Source organism: Mycteria americana, chromosome 2 (genome assembly GCF_035582795.1).
Source record: "Mycteria americana isolate JAX WOST 10 ecotype Jacksonville Zoo and Gardens chromosome 2, USCA_MyAme_1.0, whole genome shotgun sequence".
Lineage (NCBI taxonomy): Eukaryota > Metazoa > Chordata > Aves > Ciconiiformes > Ciconiidae > Mycteria > Mycteria americana.
This window is the reverse complement of record NC_134366.1, coordinates 42,739,418-42,758,884: the sequence shown is the minus strand read 5'-3', so window position 1 is coordinate 42,758,884 and position 19,467 is coordinate 42,739,418. Positions and strand designations below refer to the sequence as shown.

Below are 19,467 nucleotides of genomic sequence, written 5' to 3'. Positions count from 1 at the left end.
AAAATAAAGCAGTTGCAATGAGCACTCAAATACATTTTACATTCATTCTTATCCTCAAATGAATGTTAATACGTCATAGATTTAAAAACAACAGGATTCTACACATTAATATCAACTGCTTCTATGCATATCTTTTTGATTAAGTTTTGCTATTTGGTGTAAACTCTTAAGAGGCCTAGCCAGGCAAAGTTATAAACAATTTTCTGTGTCACATTTTCTCTAGAAGGTTATAGAAAACTAGCAGCAGATCAAAGTAAACCTATACAGGCAGAAGGTAAACTCCATGGGTAATGTAATGTAACGGGAAGAGAGCCCAGATTCATACCAAGGAGGCTGGAAACGTTTGTGAGGAAAAACGTTCAAAGAAAGCATTCCTTATTCCAGTTTTCATCCTGCTCACACATTAGCATCACGTGCATCACAGCCATGTGCCTATGGCAACAGACTGATGCATCCCTAACTCAAACAATCAAAATCACTGATCACAGTTTCTTTTAAAATAAGAATATAAGCTGCTAGATCTTGGGGACTTTTTTCCACTTGAATTTTGTGCCTAGGTCTTCCTTCGGTGAAATCCCTATCAGAAGAAATAGGATTAAGCCTTTCTTTAGCCAGAGGAGCCACTATACTTCCATACTCCTTTTAAGTGATATGACAAACATGAGTATGATGCCGATCACCCTTTGCACTTCCAGAGTTTTATGAAGGAACCAGCAAATAAAGACAGGCTGTTCTATGCCTATGCTGCCTTAAAGTTTCTTCTTTGGTTACAGAGCAAGGAAGCACCTCACTGAAGTAGCCTGTGCCTTCTGCACAAGAGTAAAAAGAACTCCACATGCATCTAATGGTAGTGAAATAGGTAGTGGACACTACCTAAGTGGATGCGGTGTTACTGAGCAAGCGCTTAATGCTACCAAAATCATTACGTAAACTCTCTGTGCAAGCTAAAGGAGACTAACCACAAGAGAAGCAAATTTAGGTTGAGCAAATTGCTTTAAAACCAGAATCCTTCCAGCACCCAAGAGGAATTGGTTTTGCATTTTGCATTTGGAGAAGGCATTGCTCTGCTTTCTCCAAATATTTCCACATTTATTCAAATATTTTAAGGAAACATAGATAACCAGGATTATTCACACACCCCCTCTCCCCCCAGTGAAACTGATGTTGTGAACATACAATCTAAAAATCTGTAAGGCATCTCTTTGCTCACATTGGAAAGCTATGTGAGTGTCCGTGTGCTTGTGTGTCTGTGCACACATAAGGAAGGGGGGAAGACCTCCTTAACAAGTTTCTCGAGCAAGAGGGAAGGAAGGACACTTGAGCAGGCCAGGGCAGCATGACAGATACTTGCTGTACCTGCTGCTCTAGGTCCCTACACTTCTCTCTCTCTGCACCATAGAGCAAGGCTGACAATGTTCTCCCTGCCAGTCTTCCCATGAAATTGTGCTAATATTTGTTTTCTGCTCCTGACACTTGTGCCATCTCCTTAGCTTTAAAGTAGCGCTAGGCAAGAATTTAAACAAACGGCCCCAAGAACAATAACTTAAATTGATGCAGTTCACATAATCCCTTAGAGTTGTGAAGATCCCAGCCTCACCATTTCAGCAAAAACAGAGCCAGAGCAATACTGAACAGGAAAGTCAGACTGCATACAGTCATTAATAGCGCAAGAGTATCCATGAGGCACGCTGACCTCTCTCCCTAAGCCAAGTTGAATAATTTCCCATTCCACTTGACTCTTCTCTACATCACCCCAAAAATAACTGTGTTTTAGGTCTTTTCAGTGATTAGTTTTCACTGGGATCAGATATGGTGGTTGTTTATCAATTTTGCTGATAGTATAAGAAGCAAGGGATTAATGTAATGATTCCAAACTAAGAGAAGAGATAAGACGACATGCAGGGTTTTAAACTGATTGTTTGGAATGAGAACCAGTCAATTTGCCCACTAAGCTGCTCAGCCCTTTAAAGTGTATTTCTGAGACTCAAGCATCACCTATACTGCTACAGGGAAAAAGAAATAAAATGTATACACATAAAAGGAATTGCAGTAAATACACAGAAAAGAGAAGAATGGTGACAAATATGCTAGAGAACATCAAAAGAAAACACAAAGAGGAAGATAGGGAACAACAGTGACTTAATAGGAAAATTTTGAGCAGTTGCTCCAAGTGGTGTCCACAGAGAGCTGCTATTCGCTTTGTGCTGGCTCTCCTTGTTTCCAGCTGCTAAGTTCACATTGAAAGAAGCTAAAAATACATTAAATACTTTCCAAATATTATTTTCCCATGTAAGCAATTGGTATAAGTTGCCACAGAGACGTTGTTCTCTTGCCAGTGAGAAGGGAAATAGTATACAACACTAACAATAGAAGTTGTATTCTATGAAATCTATTGTCTTGGACAAGATGCAGTCCAAAATATGGTAAAGTTTGAAAAGGCATTATTTTAGCTACGAGAATTCCCAACTATTCCCTTCTTCCAGCGAGGCAATATATGCAAATGATAGTTAAAGATGAGGTTTTTATTGCCCGTGAGAAAAGGTATACTCTGCGCTACTCAGAGGTATAGTACATGCAACATTTCCAGCAATCAAGCTTTGGTATTTCAATGAGGAGGGAAAAAAGAGAAGAATGGAAACGTCTACAATTTAGGTATACTGTCTCCTGACAAACTAAAATTTTACAATGCTGCAGATTTAAAATATCAACGTACCTGCTTAGCATTCAGGACTCTCCTTGACAGTAAATTCAGCTCTATACAAAAGGGGGGGGGGGGGGGGCGGAGCAGGCAGTGGAATGGCAACAACACATACCAAAAACCATCCAGTTCTTTCTGTTAAATGTGAAGTATAACAGGCTTTTTTATTACATGCTTTTCTCCCAAAATAGCAATGATTACACTGCTCAGCTCCCACACACCCCCCAGCTTGACTTTTTGACAGTTAGAACATTATACGTTCTGAGTCCTGAGGAATGATCCAAAGTTTGGGGAGTCAAGAGGACTCTTTCCATTGCCCAGAACCCAAACTACAGAATATGAAATACAACAATACTGAGGGAGGCAGGCAACTCGGATTTCTTATAACATTAAATCTTCTTTTAAAGCCAAACATGACAGATTTTTTAGGAACTCTGAAATCCACAGCTTTCCACAGTTTTGGAAAGATGCTGCAAGTCGCAGCAGTGATAATCTGCCAATTACAAGGCACATGTGTGAGCAAGACTTTTTTTGTCTTCCAGACAAACAAGAAGATTATACTGCCTGTTCTCTTCATGGGGATGGGGCGGGGGAAGCATTAAGATTGCAGCTGCTGCAGAAGTGGAAGCTGCAACTCCCTTGGAGCTTGTACCGACTGTGTAGCCTAGCATGCCATTAAGGGATGCTACTGTACTACAGATACTGTTCCATTTTGGGTTTTTTCCTGAATAAGACAAGCCTGAAGCTTTGGCCTGCTGTAGTTAATGGAAAGTCTTGCAACATATCTTGCAATATGCTACCCAAGTTCCAATTCAGCTCAATATTCTGCCTATCAGAAGTTCCTAAATAACTACTTAGAGAGTATTCTTGAATAATACAGCTTTCCTTCACGTCTTCTGTGACATTTAGTTTTGAGATTTATCACATTCCTATTGCCCAATCATGATTTATATTATATATAAAAGAGGACACATAGTGAAGGTAAGCTGGAATCACAACCATGTCAAGTAGCCTACATTGGTAAGGAACTTATATTTATGAAATATGCTTTTTTAATAGAAAATCTAACACCTCTTACAACAATGATCTAGATTTCACTAAAAACAAGAAAGGACATATCAATACTTTAGGGTAAGAGATACTGTACTATAGCTTGGCTTTTTTCATTATGCTGAAGAATCATGTCTGGCTGGTGTATTTATTTTGTAATGTTTAACTATAATAGAAAATAGATGAAGTTCAAATGAAAACACTGTTTAGACTATGTCAACAGAGCATAAAACTAAATGAAGTGATTCCGTATTGACTATAAAAACATATTTGCTAATAGTAAAGTTACTAATGGTTATCTATCAAGATCACAACATGAAATAATTCTGCATCTTAAGAACTGTGTTAAAGCAGCAGACCCACGAAGTTAGATGTAATTTTTTGATTCTGCAAAACAGCATCATGCAGTGCACTTTATTGCTATTTTATCATTAGTGTAAATAATTTAAAAAAAAAAAAAAAAAAACAGGAAATCTCCAGCTCTTGTATTTTTTTTTAAATTGCAAGTCACCAAAGGGCTTTCCACTAAGACAGCCAATGCTCACTTTACACTTGCTAGCAAAAGAAAATCAAATAACAGTACCTTGTATACTGAAACAACTGCTTAGTTACAAAGGGAAGGATTCAGAAAACTAGAACAAATGACACTGCTGTAAAAACTATAAGCCTTTTAGATTCAGTTCAAAGACTTATGCCTTCTTCTACAACAGACCGAAGTTTTATATTCATCTCAGCAAATCAATCCACTAATAGGCATCAGTCATCAACACCTAAGTAAAGATCTGCCATTTGAAACAGCTTTGATGTGATTGAAGACTCGCACACAGTCGTAAGTATGACAGAACAGCTTAGCTATTAAAATGTTTTATCTAGCAAAGAACTGTTCATCCTAATTGACTGAAATACTCTTTGAACGCTATTATTGCAAGGCTACTTCACTACGCAGTGCTTTAGTACATAGCCACTTGACTTATATCTTGAGACCCAGCACAACCACATCAAATCTTGTTAGAATATTTTCTCACACATACTTTTTGTCAAGAGACCAAAACAATAAAGCTGACTGTCATTTTTACAACCAGTTGCTTAGTTAATTCGATACTGAAACGTACTGGGATTCATTATAAAAGCTGCATGCAATCAGCCATTTCTATCAATCTTTCTTTTTGCTGCACTAATAGAATGAATCCTACTAACCACATCAGTTGAAATGGGCTGGCAGGACTGGATGGAAGCTATTCCTCTGCACAGAGCCCGACCTCTCCCCGCGAGAGGTGCAGTGGCAGGGGCTCCTTTAAGCAGCGTTGTGCAGCCCTGGCCCAGCTCCAACACTGACCATATGTCAAGCTGACAGATAAGACAGCCATCTGAAAACAACTGTATACTGCCCCGGCCACCAGGCAGCGAGGGTTTCTAGGCCTACCTCATTACTCATTTCAAAGCCAACTGTAAACACACCGAAAGTAAACGTACCTGACCAAACAAAACAAACAAAAAAAAAAACCCAAACCAAAAACCAAAACAAAACACAAGCACAAAGTCATTATTAGAAAGGCTATGCAATGATATACTCTATTGCAGGAAGTTTCCACTGAGTATCGTAATTGATCACCAGAAACAGAGTCAGCAGATTAATAATAGTTTGTGCCTATAACATTTTTCCTTCTCCATTATATTCACAGTGTGTTAACAATTTGCAAGACAAAGGAATCAAGCATACCAGCAACTGCCACCAAGATTACATTTTACAGAATCAAACAAAATGCTACTGATTTAACACCTCAAATGAAGGGTGATTTGATTTGTACCCTGTATCTATTAACACATCATAGAGTTCATCAGTTTTTAGCATTACTTTTGTTACCAGAAGTATGTCACATCACTTCCTTGTATGTAGGCAAACATTATCTATCAGCTTTTACTCCAAAATTACCAAGTAATCAGCACAAAGGAATAGCTAAAATTTACTCCAGTCCCCTATGCAATTTCCATAACTCCATGTATTCCATTTCCATATTCTAAATTCAATAAAATCCAGGTGAACTTACCTACAGTTTGGAGGAGGGTCTAATGTAATTTCTGCAAGTTCTTTCTGAATTCTTAAGAGAAAAAAAAAATATTATCAGGACTTTTTTTGCAATATATTTCTTTCAACTTTATGAACATTTCTACAGCAATCAATAACAATAAAATATAATTCTTATAATTTCTGATGGAAAGGTGATGCTATAAGGTTTCATGAAACTGCTCAAGAAAATGTTGAACTAAAAATCAAATCTTTTCCGAAAAAGGAGCCTCCAATCTGGGACAAGTTATGCCATGAGCAGCCACCTAGAAAATCCCACTTTTTCTACAGGTCAGGGTTCTCAGCTCCTTTGCTCACTTATACAACAATTAAATGTCTCATATACCCTCCTTCTCTACTTCCCCTCTACCTATATGCCTCATAGCTCTTGCTCTCCAGAATATTTAACTTCTTCACGTATCTCATACTGGCAGGGCAAAAAACCCAACTTCAGAGGATAGTTTTCTCTCACCCTCCTGGAAAAAGCCCATCCCGGTCTTCACCATAACCTTCTCCCAGGTAATGGGGGGCTGCTATCAGGTCCCCCCGAAGCCTATCCACAGAGGGAAGTGCTCCAGCTCCCTGGCCAGGCTGGGGACCTGCCGCTGGACTTGCTCCAACGCATGTCTTCTTTGAACCGGGGGCCCCAAAACCAGGTACGTGTTACTCCAGGTGCAGTCTAAGGAGAGCTGAGTAAAGGGCGATAAATCACTCTCCTCTGCCTACTGACTAAGCTCCTGGTAATACAGCCCAGGAGGCACTTAGCCTTCCTTGCTGCCTCACGTTGAGCTTGCTGTCTGCCAGGGCCCCCACGTCCTTCTCAGCAGAGCTGCTCCCCAGCCTGTATTGTTACAAGGGGTTAGTCCTTCCCACGTGCACGATGTCACAGTCGTCTTTGTTGAATTTCACGAGTTCCCTGCCAACCCTCTCTTGCAGCCTGCCGAGGTCCCTCTCAGCAGTACCCCTGCCCCTGTGCGTACCAGCTGCTCCCCCTGAACTTGTTGTCATCTGCAAGCTTGAGAGCGTGCTCTGCCATATCCTCCAGGTCACTGATAAAGACGTGAAGCTGGGCAGGTCCACTACAGATCCCAGTAGTACTGCACTCGTTATGGGCATCCTGCCGGAGGTCTTCCTCCAGGCAGAGCAACTTCGTTGCTAAGGATTTCTGGATATTCCCAGGCTGACACTCCCATGCCAAGTCCTTGAATTCCTGATCTCTGCCACATCTGGCAACACAGGCTCTTTTCCGTTACACCAGCATCTGCATGAGAGCCAATATGTCCCCCTCTGAAGAAATTTAAACATGCAGAGTAGGAGTTTACAGAGTTCCCAAAGGAACTTTTAGGAGTTTACAGTTCCCAAAGACTAGCCAGAGTATGATGCCATAAGCAGGACTACGATGGCCACCTTCCCTAAAAACTACGCCCAAGGCTTTTTTAAAGGCTACTTCAGTGCAAAAACATGAACTTTTAGAAGGAGGAAGGAAAAGAAAAACAATTCAATGTACCCTCAATATTTTCTTCTTCCCTTCTCCTTCACAGGATTTCATGTACAGGAGCAGATTGCTATTCCTGTTATTCCCTACACTAAGAAAGAAAACCTGCACGATAATACCACTCAAATTGCTGAGACAGGTGCCCAAGCCACAACCCAAAAGTTCAGGCCTGACCTGAAGTACACACATATCTTGTTAAAAATGACTGCCACCCATTTTGCGCATAAATACAGGCAAAGAATATGGTTTATCAAAATAAACATTCAGGTATATTGGCATATATAACATAAAAATGAGCAGTTTAATTCTCTATATAATGTTAAGATCCAAACACAATCTTGCATGATAAGGAGTCTCACAGCCACTATCAAAATTCCCCTTATGCCACTATGAGTTGATTTTATGGCTATAATGAATAAATGAACCAAAGGCAGCAGAGGAACTGGCCTGAACCTGAAATTCCAATCCTTTATCATTCACATTCTGAAATAATTAGGACATACATGGGTAAGATTTGTAGGTAGAGGTAATAATTGTTTATTAGACCAGCCAATACTGTTGAAAAGATAAAAACACTCTTTCAGATGCTTCTAACCTCTATGCACCCCAACCTTACATACACACACAATAGTTACTCCTGTAGTGGGGAAGAAATTCTATGTTTATTTGCTTTTTCTGCTCACTGAAATATTTACATCTCCAGTACATAAAATTTCCCCAATAAATATCATTCCTTTCTTGTCAAAATACAGGCACAGGCTGCTTAATCAACATTTGAAGTAACACTGAAAATCCACCACATTTTTTAACAGGGAAAATCTGATTAGTGAAGTCTAAGTACAACAAACATGTTGCTTTTAAAAAATTACTCCATTTAAACAATCCTAATAGTTCACACCTTTTAGAAGGGAAGTCTTACAGGTGTGGGAGATGCTTCAAATATTTCTTCTGTATATGACAAATTTCTACTGTGTTTTTGAAATTTATGTTATCACAAATTCAAATCACAGAAAACCTAGGTAGCATGGAATCTTCAATTTCATGTTTTATGGGTTGTTTTGCTTTTTCTGCCTTTTGGGAAGTTACAGAATGATGGCATTGAATTTCTATAGAGTCAGGGATTATTCCTTTGCTTTACATATAGTAGTAAGAACAGTTAATATTTCATTGTATTACAATGAGTCTGAGACACATCAAGAATGGATTGACAAGTGCAGCTTAAGTCCTAGATCAAAAACCTTATATTCTTCTTTCTAAATCGTAACCCATGTCCCTTCCATTCTGAAAACAACAGGGTACAGAGCTCTCTCCTTTTCTCCCTCTGTTCTAGTTCAACCCAAAATTTCTAACTTCTAATGCCAAGAGCACTAAAATGGTCCTTTTTCAAGCTTTTCCTGTCATGGAGCAAACAAGAACAAAATACCTTTCTGCTTCAAGCCATAAAAATGGATCAGATGGTATTTTCTATTTATGTTCAAAAGTCCTAATTGCTTTTGCAAGCATCTAAGATAAAGACATGTTTCATTCATGATTATTTTTATACAAACAAGATACAACATATTAATATGATACAGTCCATTAATTGGTCTTCAGCAAGTTGTCCATGTTTATTCTTCTACGCTGTGGCATCCCAAACTAAAATTTATATATACACCTTACACCTCTTTTGTTGCAGCCTTAATTCACCTTGCGTTCCTGCTGAGAGCACATTCATAAACAGTTTCTGTAGAGCAGCTGACACGCAATAGCTTGTTCACATGTCACAGCATTCAGAGTTACAATTAAATCGTCTGACAACATCCCAGAGAGCCTTGCACTGATAGAGACCTCCAGTGTGCAAGCTGGCCTTTGTCTGCACGAGTTATTCCACTGCTCTGGCACTTGTTTCATATCTCCATTGAGTTGCCCTCAGAATCTGGCATAGGAGAGGATGTGCCTCATTTCCTTCGCTGACCACAGAGGGTTCACCACGAGAATATGTGGCCTCTGGCAACAAAACATTTTTTGCAGGGTCCTTTCTGGCAAATCTTTCTCGGGATTTTCTGCCTCAGTACAGTTATGTTTAGCTATGTCAGAGAGGAAAAAGGACTCTAAATTAAAATCATTATATATATCCAGTTTATATTTAAACTAATGACATACTGGTTTACTACATATTGGGGAGTGGGGTGACAGCAGGGGAAGAAGCCCTTGCTTGTAATCAAAGCCCTGGGCTGTACACATAGGACATTTAATTTGCAATGTCAGATCTGATACTCTGTTTGGTCTTAAAGAAGTAATTTGACCCCTCTCTCTCTCATATATATATACATACATATACAAATATTTTTCCCCTCCATTTTACTAACAGAAAAGAACAAACATAGTTGCCTTCTGGCAATTGGTGCAAAGGTTAATCTACCCCTAAATTCAGAAGCATGAAAGTACATTGTAGATTTCAAATATTATTAATTCTCACAGACACATATGTACTACTGTTCCAAGCCTAGGGGGGCTGTGTGTTGTTTTCTTCATGAAACAGTTGAAGTTCTCTAAAGCTAAGAGAGAACTGAACGTGTCAGAGGATTTCCCAATATGATTAATAGGAAAGGAAGCAAAATAAAGGACTATATGGCAATGAGCTATTTTTAACACGTCTACTTTTCTAAAATGCATGCCTCTTTACCCATAAAGGCCAGGTGAACCAATACTCCATACTGAAGAATATGCTATTTAGAAAGTACTAAGAAATGCAATCACTGGTATGTATTTCAATCTTACATAAACTGTGACGGAGCAGGAAATTGATCTAAAGATGGTTAGATTAATGCTGGAGGAGAAGAAATATTCTCACCTCCATACTAGATGCACAATAAATGACAAGGATATTTCCTTTAAGAAAAAGCACTCCATATTTTGCCATCATATTCAACATGCTAAATATCATTCCCAGATTCCTTGAAAATAGTGCTGTGATAAACATCTCTGAGAAACAGAGAGGGGAAAAAAAAGCTCATTTCTATTTTGTTGAATTTCAAACAAATTTAATCCGCTACCTATTTGCTGCTCCTTAAGGTTGTAACTTCTTTCAATAAAGAAAAGATTACAACTAAAGTTTTAAAGCTCACAATTCATTGTAGTCACAGATATTTATAAAAAAATTCCAGGACTGGACACAAAGTTTGACAGATTTTCAACTATCAACTTCAGGAGCCAAGCAAAACAATACATTTATTTGTTGAGCTACTATGTCAGCCAAGAATGGTTACACTTCTCTCAATCCAAAGGTCATGCTAAGATTTGCTACTTAAGAGGTAACAAGATGCCTGCTGTTTTCAAGGACAGCAATTCAATTCCGTGTCTGAACTGTAATTGTGATATGCAGCGAGTTTCTCAATCTTGACATGTTAGGTAAGAAAGGTTGCTATTTAAGGTGATGCCCTCTGGGTGAGGAAAATTGAAGGACCGGTACACTGTATGACATATGCTGTAAGCTATTACACCTGTATAGCAGCTAGTCCTAAAAGTATTAACAGAGAAGGATGGCATGTGATGGCATTCTGCCTTCTTGATGCCATCTATAGCAATGCTAGCAGAAGAAACTCTCTGTCTTAAAAACAAAAATCTTACTCAAATATGAATTCAAGTGGTTTCATATAGCCTCCATAATCAGATCATTTTGGAAAGCAGTAAGCTGCGGGAGTAGTATATTCATACATAAGACATGGTAGCAGTTTACTTTTACACAAGCAAAAGTCAGCACACTGCTAAATCTTGATTTATATAAAACCTAATGCTACTGAAAATTCTTTAAATCTAACTGACTACATAACAGAAGTATTCCAAATACAGATGCACCAATCTTCATTCTAATCCAAGATATACAGTAGGTATCATAATGTAATCCAAAAATACTGTGACTATAATTCCATATGCATGAAAAAGCTTTCCAAGTGAGAAAACGTGACTTTCAAACTCAGGTTAGAATCAAGTCTGTAATCTGTGACTTCAGCTCTATTGCTACGTTAACATGCTGGTGTTCTCTGCTCTAAAGAGGAATTAAGGAATCTTGACCAAAGCCACAACTGCAGTAGACTCTGTTGTTTGGGGTTTTTACTGATTTTAGCAGAGTTGACTCCTTTAACTATAATGGAGTTATTAGAGGGAATTGCATAGTGAAACACTTAAGTGAAGATTATTGTGACTTTAGAGTGATGCCATACAAACCCACAGAATTCAAAAGCTAGAAAAGGAAAAAGTTGCTAAGCATATATTCAGCCTTTTCCACTAGGACAGCTGAATTATTTCAATTTATTTCAATTTTTAAAAGATCACTTTTTTAACCTGGTCAAGAACAATATTCCCATTGAAAGAGCATAGCCTTATTCCTGCACTATTTTTCATTTCTAATGAACAAAAATAATAATATTACTATGAAGATATTTTATATAGACAGTTTCTGTAATACTTATCACAGATTGAGGACTCTATGCCATTCTTCCTTCCTTCATGTTACTCCTCTCCTTTTTAACCTCTACTTTAATTTCTGATTTTCCTTTCTTGAAGCATTACCGATTTTAATTAAAAATCAAAGAAACAAAACCTGTAATATGAAAACCTGACCAGATTAAGAATGTTTACAGAAATGTAATCCCAATTCTAACACAGTGATAAACTACTGAATACTAAAAAAAAAGGAAAAAAAAAAGAAAAAAGAAAAAAATACTATGATACTATTAAAAAACCCTGTTACTATAAAAACTATGTTGCTGTGATCCTTCCACAAAGTGCTATGACAACCAGCACTCCTAAAATACATTTTTTTCAAAAATATTATTTATTGTGGACATATCTACAGAACTCTTATAAATCATCTCAGCTTTTAAAATGCATAATCAAAGGCTTTCCTTCAATATTAGTATACATGTGGAACTGGCTTTAGAGTAACTGGCAAACGTACTGATGTCAGCAACTGGCATAATTAGTTTCAGCAGAACCATAAGCAGATATGATTAAACTTTAAAAGGTTTAAGTAATTTTATCACTGTGAAATGCATGTTGATAAAAGCTCTAAGCTTTGAAGATACAAAGCTAAGATTAATAGACCAATTTCTGACATATCATTATTAATTTTTTAATAGGATAGCGTCCACAGGCCCTTGTCAGAATTGTGGCATCATTACATTAGGCATTGTACAAAGTTCAGAATACATAGATTCTTTTCTAAAGATGTTAAAAACTGTTTTTTATGACCTTAAAAGTCATGAATAGTCCAATATTCCTAATATTTAAAAAATAACAATAGCAGGAAGCAGACGAAAGAGAAGAAGGCCAGAAACCATAACGGCTGTGAGGATTAACTACATGAATAACACCATGGTTTGAAGTGAAAGCTTTTTTTTTTTTTTTTTTTTTTTTTTTCCTTTTAGTCATAAAAGGAAGCATGGGCAAGCTTTGCTGGCCATCCTGTAAGTGATATGACTGGGTAATCTCCTAATAGTGTCATAGTAGGAATGGGTCTTCAGAAAGCATTTCACCGGGGAAGAAAAAAAGAAGAAAGGCTAGCTGTAAGGAAGGTGTCTATGGCAGAAGAAAAGCATGACAATACCTCACTGGAAAGACAGAAGAGACATCAGTTCAGAAAAGTATGTAAATGCTAAGGGACAGATTAAGCCAAGACAAAGACCTGAATCCTGAAGAGATGTACACACACGTTTATATACTGGTATTTACAGACTCCTACTACATGCATATGTTATAAATTATAGCAACAGGGCCTTGATGCTTCTCCTTTACTACAGCACCATAGTGGCACAACTCCAATGGTTTTTCCTGTAGTTTTCATGGCCTTCAATTAGCAAAGAAACAGGATCTGGGAATCCTGCATCAGGATAGTCTGCAGAACTGGTCTCTTGTCAGATTATTTTAAAAGTGTTTTTTAACTTCAATCACTATAATCCCATTTGAATTCTGTTGCCTAGACTAACGCCTCTACGTGTACTAATGGAGCAACACTAAGCTGTAAATTCCTTCTGTCTGGTCCAAGCAAGGCAATTGTTATCTGGAGATTGACATGATAGCATAGAATAATTTAAATAGCTATTCTACAAATCCACCTTTCCTCTCAGGCAGAAAAGAGAAGGAAAAGAAATGGGTATTAAAACAGACCACAGTTTAAAGTAATGAAACCAACATGCATTTGTTGTTCACTCAAATATTTCTGACCTGACCATCTGGGAAAAGGAAACGCAGTACTTTACAGCAATAGGTATTACGGTAGTCCTAACATGCTGAGTTACTGAACTGTCTGAAATGTTTATGGTTAATTAACTGTAAGTTACACTGACAAGTCTCAACATCAGTCATACATACACATACAGAGATATATTTTATAAGGCTACAAAACTGTCTGAGTTTTACTAGCAATAAAAAAATGTCAGCTTTTATCATGCAAGCTACTATTAAAACCATGTGAAAGAGCCAATCTGTCAAAGAAAGGAAAAAAGTATACAGGTCTCATTATTGTGACCAGTCTCAAAAGGCTATTATACTGACATAGTAGTGTTATAATAAAACAATAAGAAAATTAATATACTGAGTCAATACATACATCTGACGGTCAGCTGAAAAAAGAGAAAGGAAAATAAACAGCCAGATACAAGACTGTACCTTTTAGCACTAGTTGACAGTTTAGCAGCTGTTTTGCTTGATATTTTGCCTTCTTTTTTCTTGGGTTGAACTTGCTCCCGTTCTTGTTCCTGCTGAACACCTTCACGCTGATCTCCATCAGAGCTGCCTCCGCTAGTGCTTGGACTATCATCAACTCTCTGCCCCTCTGTAGACATGGCAGATACTGCACTGAACAAAAAACAAATAACAAAAGTTAGCTTTTTCAGAAGAAACTGTGCAATAGTATTTCTTACATGCCTTAAGGAAATAACACACGAGATCTGTGTCTTTGTCTTAATACATAATGCTTGTGTTACAGTACTTCAGTAATCTTAGTACTGAAGAGTTTTGCCATAAGCATCTTAAGAATAATTCAGGAGTTGGTCATTTTAAACCCCATACCAAATAAATAATAAACCCTTATATATATGAAAAGTATAAGTTATTGTAGTTAAGCAGGAAAAATAATTCTGCAAGTATAATACCATTCACTGTGAATGATACATTTCAACCGCTCGGCAATATCATGAGTTAGCTATCTCATCACTATGCCACCAGTTCAAATCTAGCATAGTTTGTTAAAAACTGAGAGCTATTCCTATCTTAAGACTCTCTGTTATCCCTTACGAAATAAATCTGTGGGCTCATTCCAAGTCTATAATATGGGTTTCCACATTACAAAATCCACATCTTGGCATGCTTGATGGAAACATTCACAGAACCAAAAGGCACTAACACAGGACTGTTTGTATTTACTAAAATGGTACGCTTCCAGAGCGGTAAGCACGCTGGTAGAAGATATAAGGAAGTTTTTTCCTGACAAATTCTGATCAGGCAACATGAGGCAACAAAGCTGTCAGAGAACACGAGTGACAAGAAATCGCAGTATATTTCAGAAGTCAAGTTAATGCTTTATTTGCGCACTTCTGATACTAGTTAGCTATTTTCATTTCTTCCTTCATTTAAAGTAGTATAACAATATGCCGACAGATGAGGAATTACAAACCCACTGTTACAGCTGTCATGACTTCTCAAACTGTTCTAATGAAGGGCAGATGTCCATGAAAAACTCTTACTGAATTAGCATATGTGGTGGCAATGACTGTTAGAAAATTTTACAAAAAAAAACCCAAACTCAAACCCAGAAGGTCTTTCCTTTAATTCCAAACCTGTGGTTTATATACATATTTTATATATCCTCCTATTAATTTTAATAAAAGATTTTAAGAAAAGAACCACCTTCAAAGCACACAGGCCCAAACGTTACTTCCTTACACCCACACAATCCCCATATATCTGGGTGGTTTTCTGATTGAATCTGTCTGAATCAAGAATTTGCTCTTTCATACACAAAGAGTTTTAAGTTGCTGTGAACTTCGAATTGCTTTTCCTCTTACCTATGTACAGACACCATCACAATTAAGAACAAAACTATTCACCTTGACTATTACATGTTTTAATACTCTCTCAAGGGAGAATAATGAGATTGCAGGCTCCGATTCAACCATGCTCATTCAGTGGATTAAACAAAGTTCATCTCCCTGCACATATTTATGGAAAGAGACAGCAAAGGAAAAGTAAAGTAACATCAGTGCCAACAGGGTTATGTTGAAAAGGCTGCTTTTTAAAAAGGCCATAAGTTTTCTTGTTAGAGCTGCATGTAAGAAAATAAATTTACTCCTATTCTGCAAAAGCCTTACCAAGATTTAGTTCTATCAAATAGTTCACATTGTGGAGTGGAAGGACTAACCTTTTCAGGTGTTATTGACACAATCCAACTAACTTCAAGAGGAATTAGATCTTTTTTGTCTAATTCATGAAGCTATACTGAAAAGGGAATCTGCAAGTATGGCATCCCTTCAAAATGCTAAAAGAAATAGCAAGTAATAGCAAGTGATGGATATGGGACTAGGTTTCCCTTAATCAGCTTAAGCTACATTTTGTATTTGATTATGGAAAAGAATATTTTATAAATATATTTTCATATATAAATGTATATAAAAAACACAACACCTAGCCTGCTCATTGAAGTAACTGAAATAATGCATAGTTTGTGTCCTAAAATTAAAATACAAAAATTGTTCATTCTTAGAGAACAATTTTTCCTATGGTACAGGTATAACATTATATTTAACATAATTCATATATTTACACAGGCTAATGTTTAGATATTTACATCCTGGTTGTCAGATTTTAAGATAAAAGCAACAGAAGATTTAGAGGTAATAAAACACAGAAGTATCATATTCTGACAAGTCAAAATATGCATTTGATAACTATAATGCAATTTTGATAGTAGGTACCCATTTTTTTTGCTTCTACATACAGCTAAAATACAATCTCATCTTTTTTAATAACACTTTTGATGGCCTTTATTTACTCTAAATTTTAGTTCTGATCTTTGCTTATTACATCTAATTTTAAAGAGAAAAATTCCCTTCACAATGTACAAAGGCTTTAACACTGCAGGCCAGAAAGTTAAAAGCATATTTAATAAAGCCTATATGCATAGGACATCTGCTGTGAATAATCTTGGCTATAAATATTACTATTATCCAAAAACAACTGTATTCACTTCATAAGTTCAGGTTACTATCCAGCAGACAAACACTGTAACAGTAGCCCAGAGCATATAATTACTGTAACATGTAATGCCAGCATTTACAACAGGAAAATGCTTAAATCTGTCATTTGATGTCTGGCTAGTTTCTTGGATTTTTTTTTTCCTCTCTCCTTCTTTCTCTGTTCCCCTTTCTGACATCCAGGCAGTTCTTTCCATGCCCTCTCCTCACAATATCTGCAATTTTAGAAATTTTGCATAGTTCAAGGGATGCTCAGTATCCCAGTAAAAGTGTGTTTTAAAGGGCCTGAAGTTAGACACTTCAAACGTGGTCAAACTTAAAAGACAAACAAACACATGAACAAGTAAGAGAACGGGGAAAGAAAGAAAAAAAAAATCAACCAACCGAGGGGATGACACTGTTAGGAAAACATTTCACTGCCACGAACACAGAGAGAGAAATACAAGATACTCCTTGAATCTGGACAGCCATGAGCGTGTTTGCAACTGTCACACGGAGTGAGAGGAAAGACACACGATGTCCAGGTCCCCGGCTGCCTGGCTATTCTACATTCAGAGGAGGGTTGCTAACCTCCCTGCTGTTGTGCTGAGAAAAAATGAGCAGAGGGGACAGAGGAAGGAGTGAAAGGGGACTTAAAAGTCTCTCCCTTAACGTGAGATGATTCAGCAGAGACACAGATTACAAGTGTGACTACAACTATCAATTCTAAGTGAAGAATGTCCAGAAGATCCTGCTTCTGTCATATATATCCACTGGCACCTTCCCCTCCCTCCTCAAAAGGAAAAGAAAAAAACCACAACAAAAAACCCAACCACCACCACCCCTCAAAAAAAAATAAAAAAAAATCCAGCAGTCAGGGACAGAGAGATCCTGGCAATGCGCAGATGGGTCCCAAGGGCAGCAGAGCTAGTGATGATGTCTTTCTAAAGCGGTCTTAATTTCCTATAAGCCAAGATAAATTGAATATTTCTGCAGGGTCCACGAAGAGCAGCAACAGCAGCAGCCGCCTTACTTCATCTTCATTAGAAACCGTAAAGGGCAAAAGGACCAAAACATCACTGGAGGGGACGCAGAAGGAGCCCGGTTTCTGGCCGGGCAGGGTCCGTCTCTGAGAGGGGCACCCGGAGGGACGGGACGGCAGCCCCGGGCTCCCACGGCCCCACCGCCGCGAGTGGGCACACACGCGACTCGCCCGTCTCCCCCCGCCCGTCGGGGAGACCCAGCGTGGGGCATCGGGCGTACCGGGGGAGGGGGCGGAGCATGGGCACCCCCAAATGCCACACGCACCCCGCACCCCCCCGGCCGGGCAGGCGGCGGCCGGGCCGGGGTGAGAAGTAGGAGACGACCGGGGAGAGGAGGAGGAGGAGGAGGAGGAGGAGACTGCGAGAGGAAGGCGTCGGGGGCACATGAGGGAAGGGAGGGGGTTGGGCTGCGGGGCTTCTCGGGGCGCTGGGGGGGGGGGGGGGGGGTAGTGCCCCTGCCCAGGGGCTCCAGCCCGGGGCCCCCACCGCTGCGGCGTGGGGTGTGGGGATGGTGCACCCCGGGAAGCTCGGTCATGGGGGGTGGGGGGGCGGGGGGTGCCCCGGCGCCGGAGCGACCCAGGGGCGCAGCGAGTGCCGCGGGGACCACGCGATCGGCGCGGAGCGGGGCCGGAGTGGGGGTGGGGGAGCGGGGGTGGCCGCTGGTCCCGCCCGCAGCGGGGCAAGCAGGACAAATGGACACGGAAGAGTTGTTGAAGGGGTGTGGGGGTGCTGAGGAGCAATGGAGGCTGGAGCGATGACCGGAGGATGGATGGAGCTGGGGGGAGCGGTGGCAGAGATGCCGAGGTGGCAGGGGGGCGGACGGGACTGTTGCTAAGAAAGGGCACGGCCGGGGATGACAAGGGGGGAAGGGGGTACCAGGCAGCGCCGGGGGGATGCGGAGGGGGAGGGGAGATGAAGGATAAAGGTAGAGACCGAGGATCGCAATTAAACGGGGGGGGAGGGGGGCTGCCGTGAGGGAGGGATGGCGAGGGACGGGGGGGAAGGAGCGTGGCGGGGGGAGGGGAGGCAGACGGGGACCTAAGCCGGGGCAGAGGTGTAGCTCGGGAGGGACGGGGCGGGCGGAGGGGGGGGGCCGCTGCTACCTGCAGGCGAGCGCAGGTCTCTCTCGCTCTCTCGCTGGTGCCGGGCACAGGCTGCGGGACAATCCGACGCGGGCGCCCCGACTCCGGCCGGGCGCGGGGCTGGAAAGGGGCTGCAGCCGCTCACTGAGTCATGAGCCCGCCCGCTCCCCCGCGCTCCTCGCCCTCTTCTTTCTTTCCCCTCTCCCCCGAGCAGCAGCGGCGGCCGCTGCTGCTTCTGCTGCTGGTGCTGCTGCTGCTGCTGCTGCTGCTTCTCCCACCGCCGCTGCCGCCGCTCCTGCCCCCGCTGCCCGAAGAGAAGTGAAGCCGCTGCCGCGCGCGCGCGCGCGCCCCCGCCGCCGCCGCCTCCGCGCGCGCGCGCGCCCCCGCCCGCCCGGCCAGCGCCGCGCGCGCCCCCGCCAACCAATTAGCCCGGGCGCTCGCGGTCCGCCGAGGGAGGGGCGGGGTGGGCGAGCGCGCGAGCGCGCGCGCGCGCTTTTGGCGAGGGGGCGGGGGGGGAGGGGGAAAGTGACAGGCGGGCGGAGGGGGGGTGGGGCGCGGGCGCGCGCCCGCGGGGGCCGTTGGAGGCCGCGCGCCGCCGGGCCAGGCCGGGCCGGGGCGGGGGGAGGGGGAAGAGCCGGCGGCGGGAGCGCGCGTTAAAGGGAAGCACGGGGGGGCGGGGGCTGGGCGGGGTCAGCGGAGCCGAGTAGGAAGGAGGAGGGAGGGGAGGGGAGCGGAACGGGGAGCCCCGGCCGGGGATGAGGGTAGGGTACCCGGCCCTCTTCCCTCCCGCGGCCGCGTCCTCCACACGCCGCCGCGTGTGCCCGG

General features: G+C 41.2%; 1 protein-coding gene across 2 annotated transcripts in view; it reads right to left on the bottom strand.

The window, feature by feature from the left end:
• Nucleotides 1-18,951, bottom strand: part of LOC142405555 (ubiquitin-conjugating enzyme E2 E2) — a 224,549-nt gene extending 205,598 nt beyond the window's left edge. Inside the window, exons 1-3 of one of the 2 annotated variants that reach the window (XM_075493151.1) lie at nucleotides 18,664-18,951; nucleotides 13,957-14,140; nucleotides 5,797-5,847 (exon numbers count right to left, since the gene is read on the bottom strand). In XM_075493151.1, the coding sequence (XP_075349266.1) occupies nucleotides 5,797-5,847; nucleotides 13,957-14,132 (227 nt within the window). In that variant the 5' untranslated portion in view covers nucleotides 14,133-14,140; nucleotides 18,664-18,951. Of the gene's footprint in view, nucleotides 1-5,796; nucleotides 5,848-13,956; nucleotides 14,146-18,663 lie in introns of both variants that reach the window. The other variant, XM_075493150.1, reaches the window with a different exon arrangement.
• Between the last annotated feature and the right edge of the window lie 516 nt (nucleotides 18,952-19,467).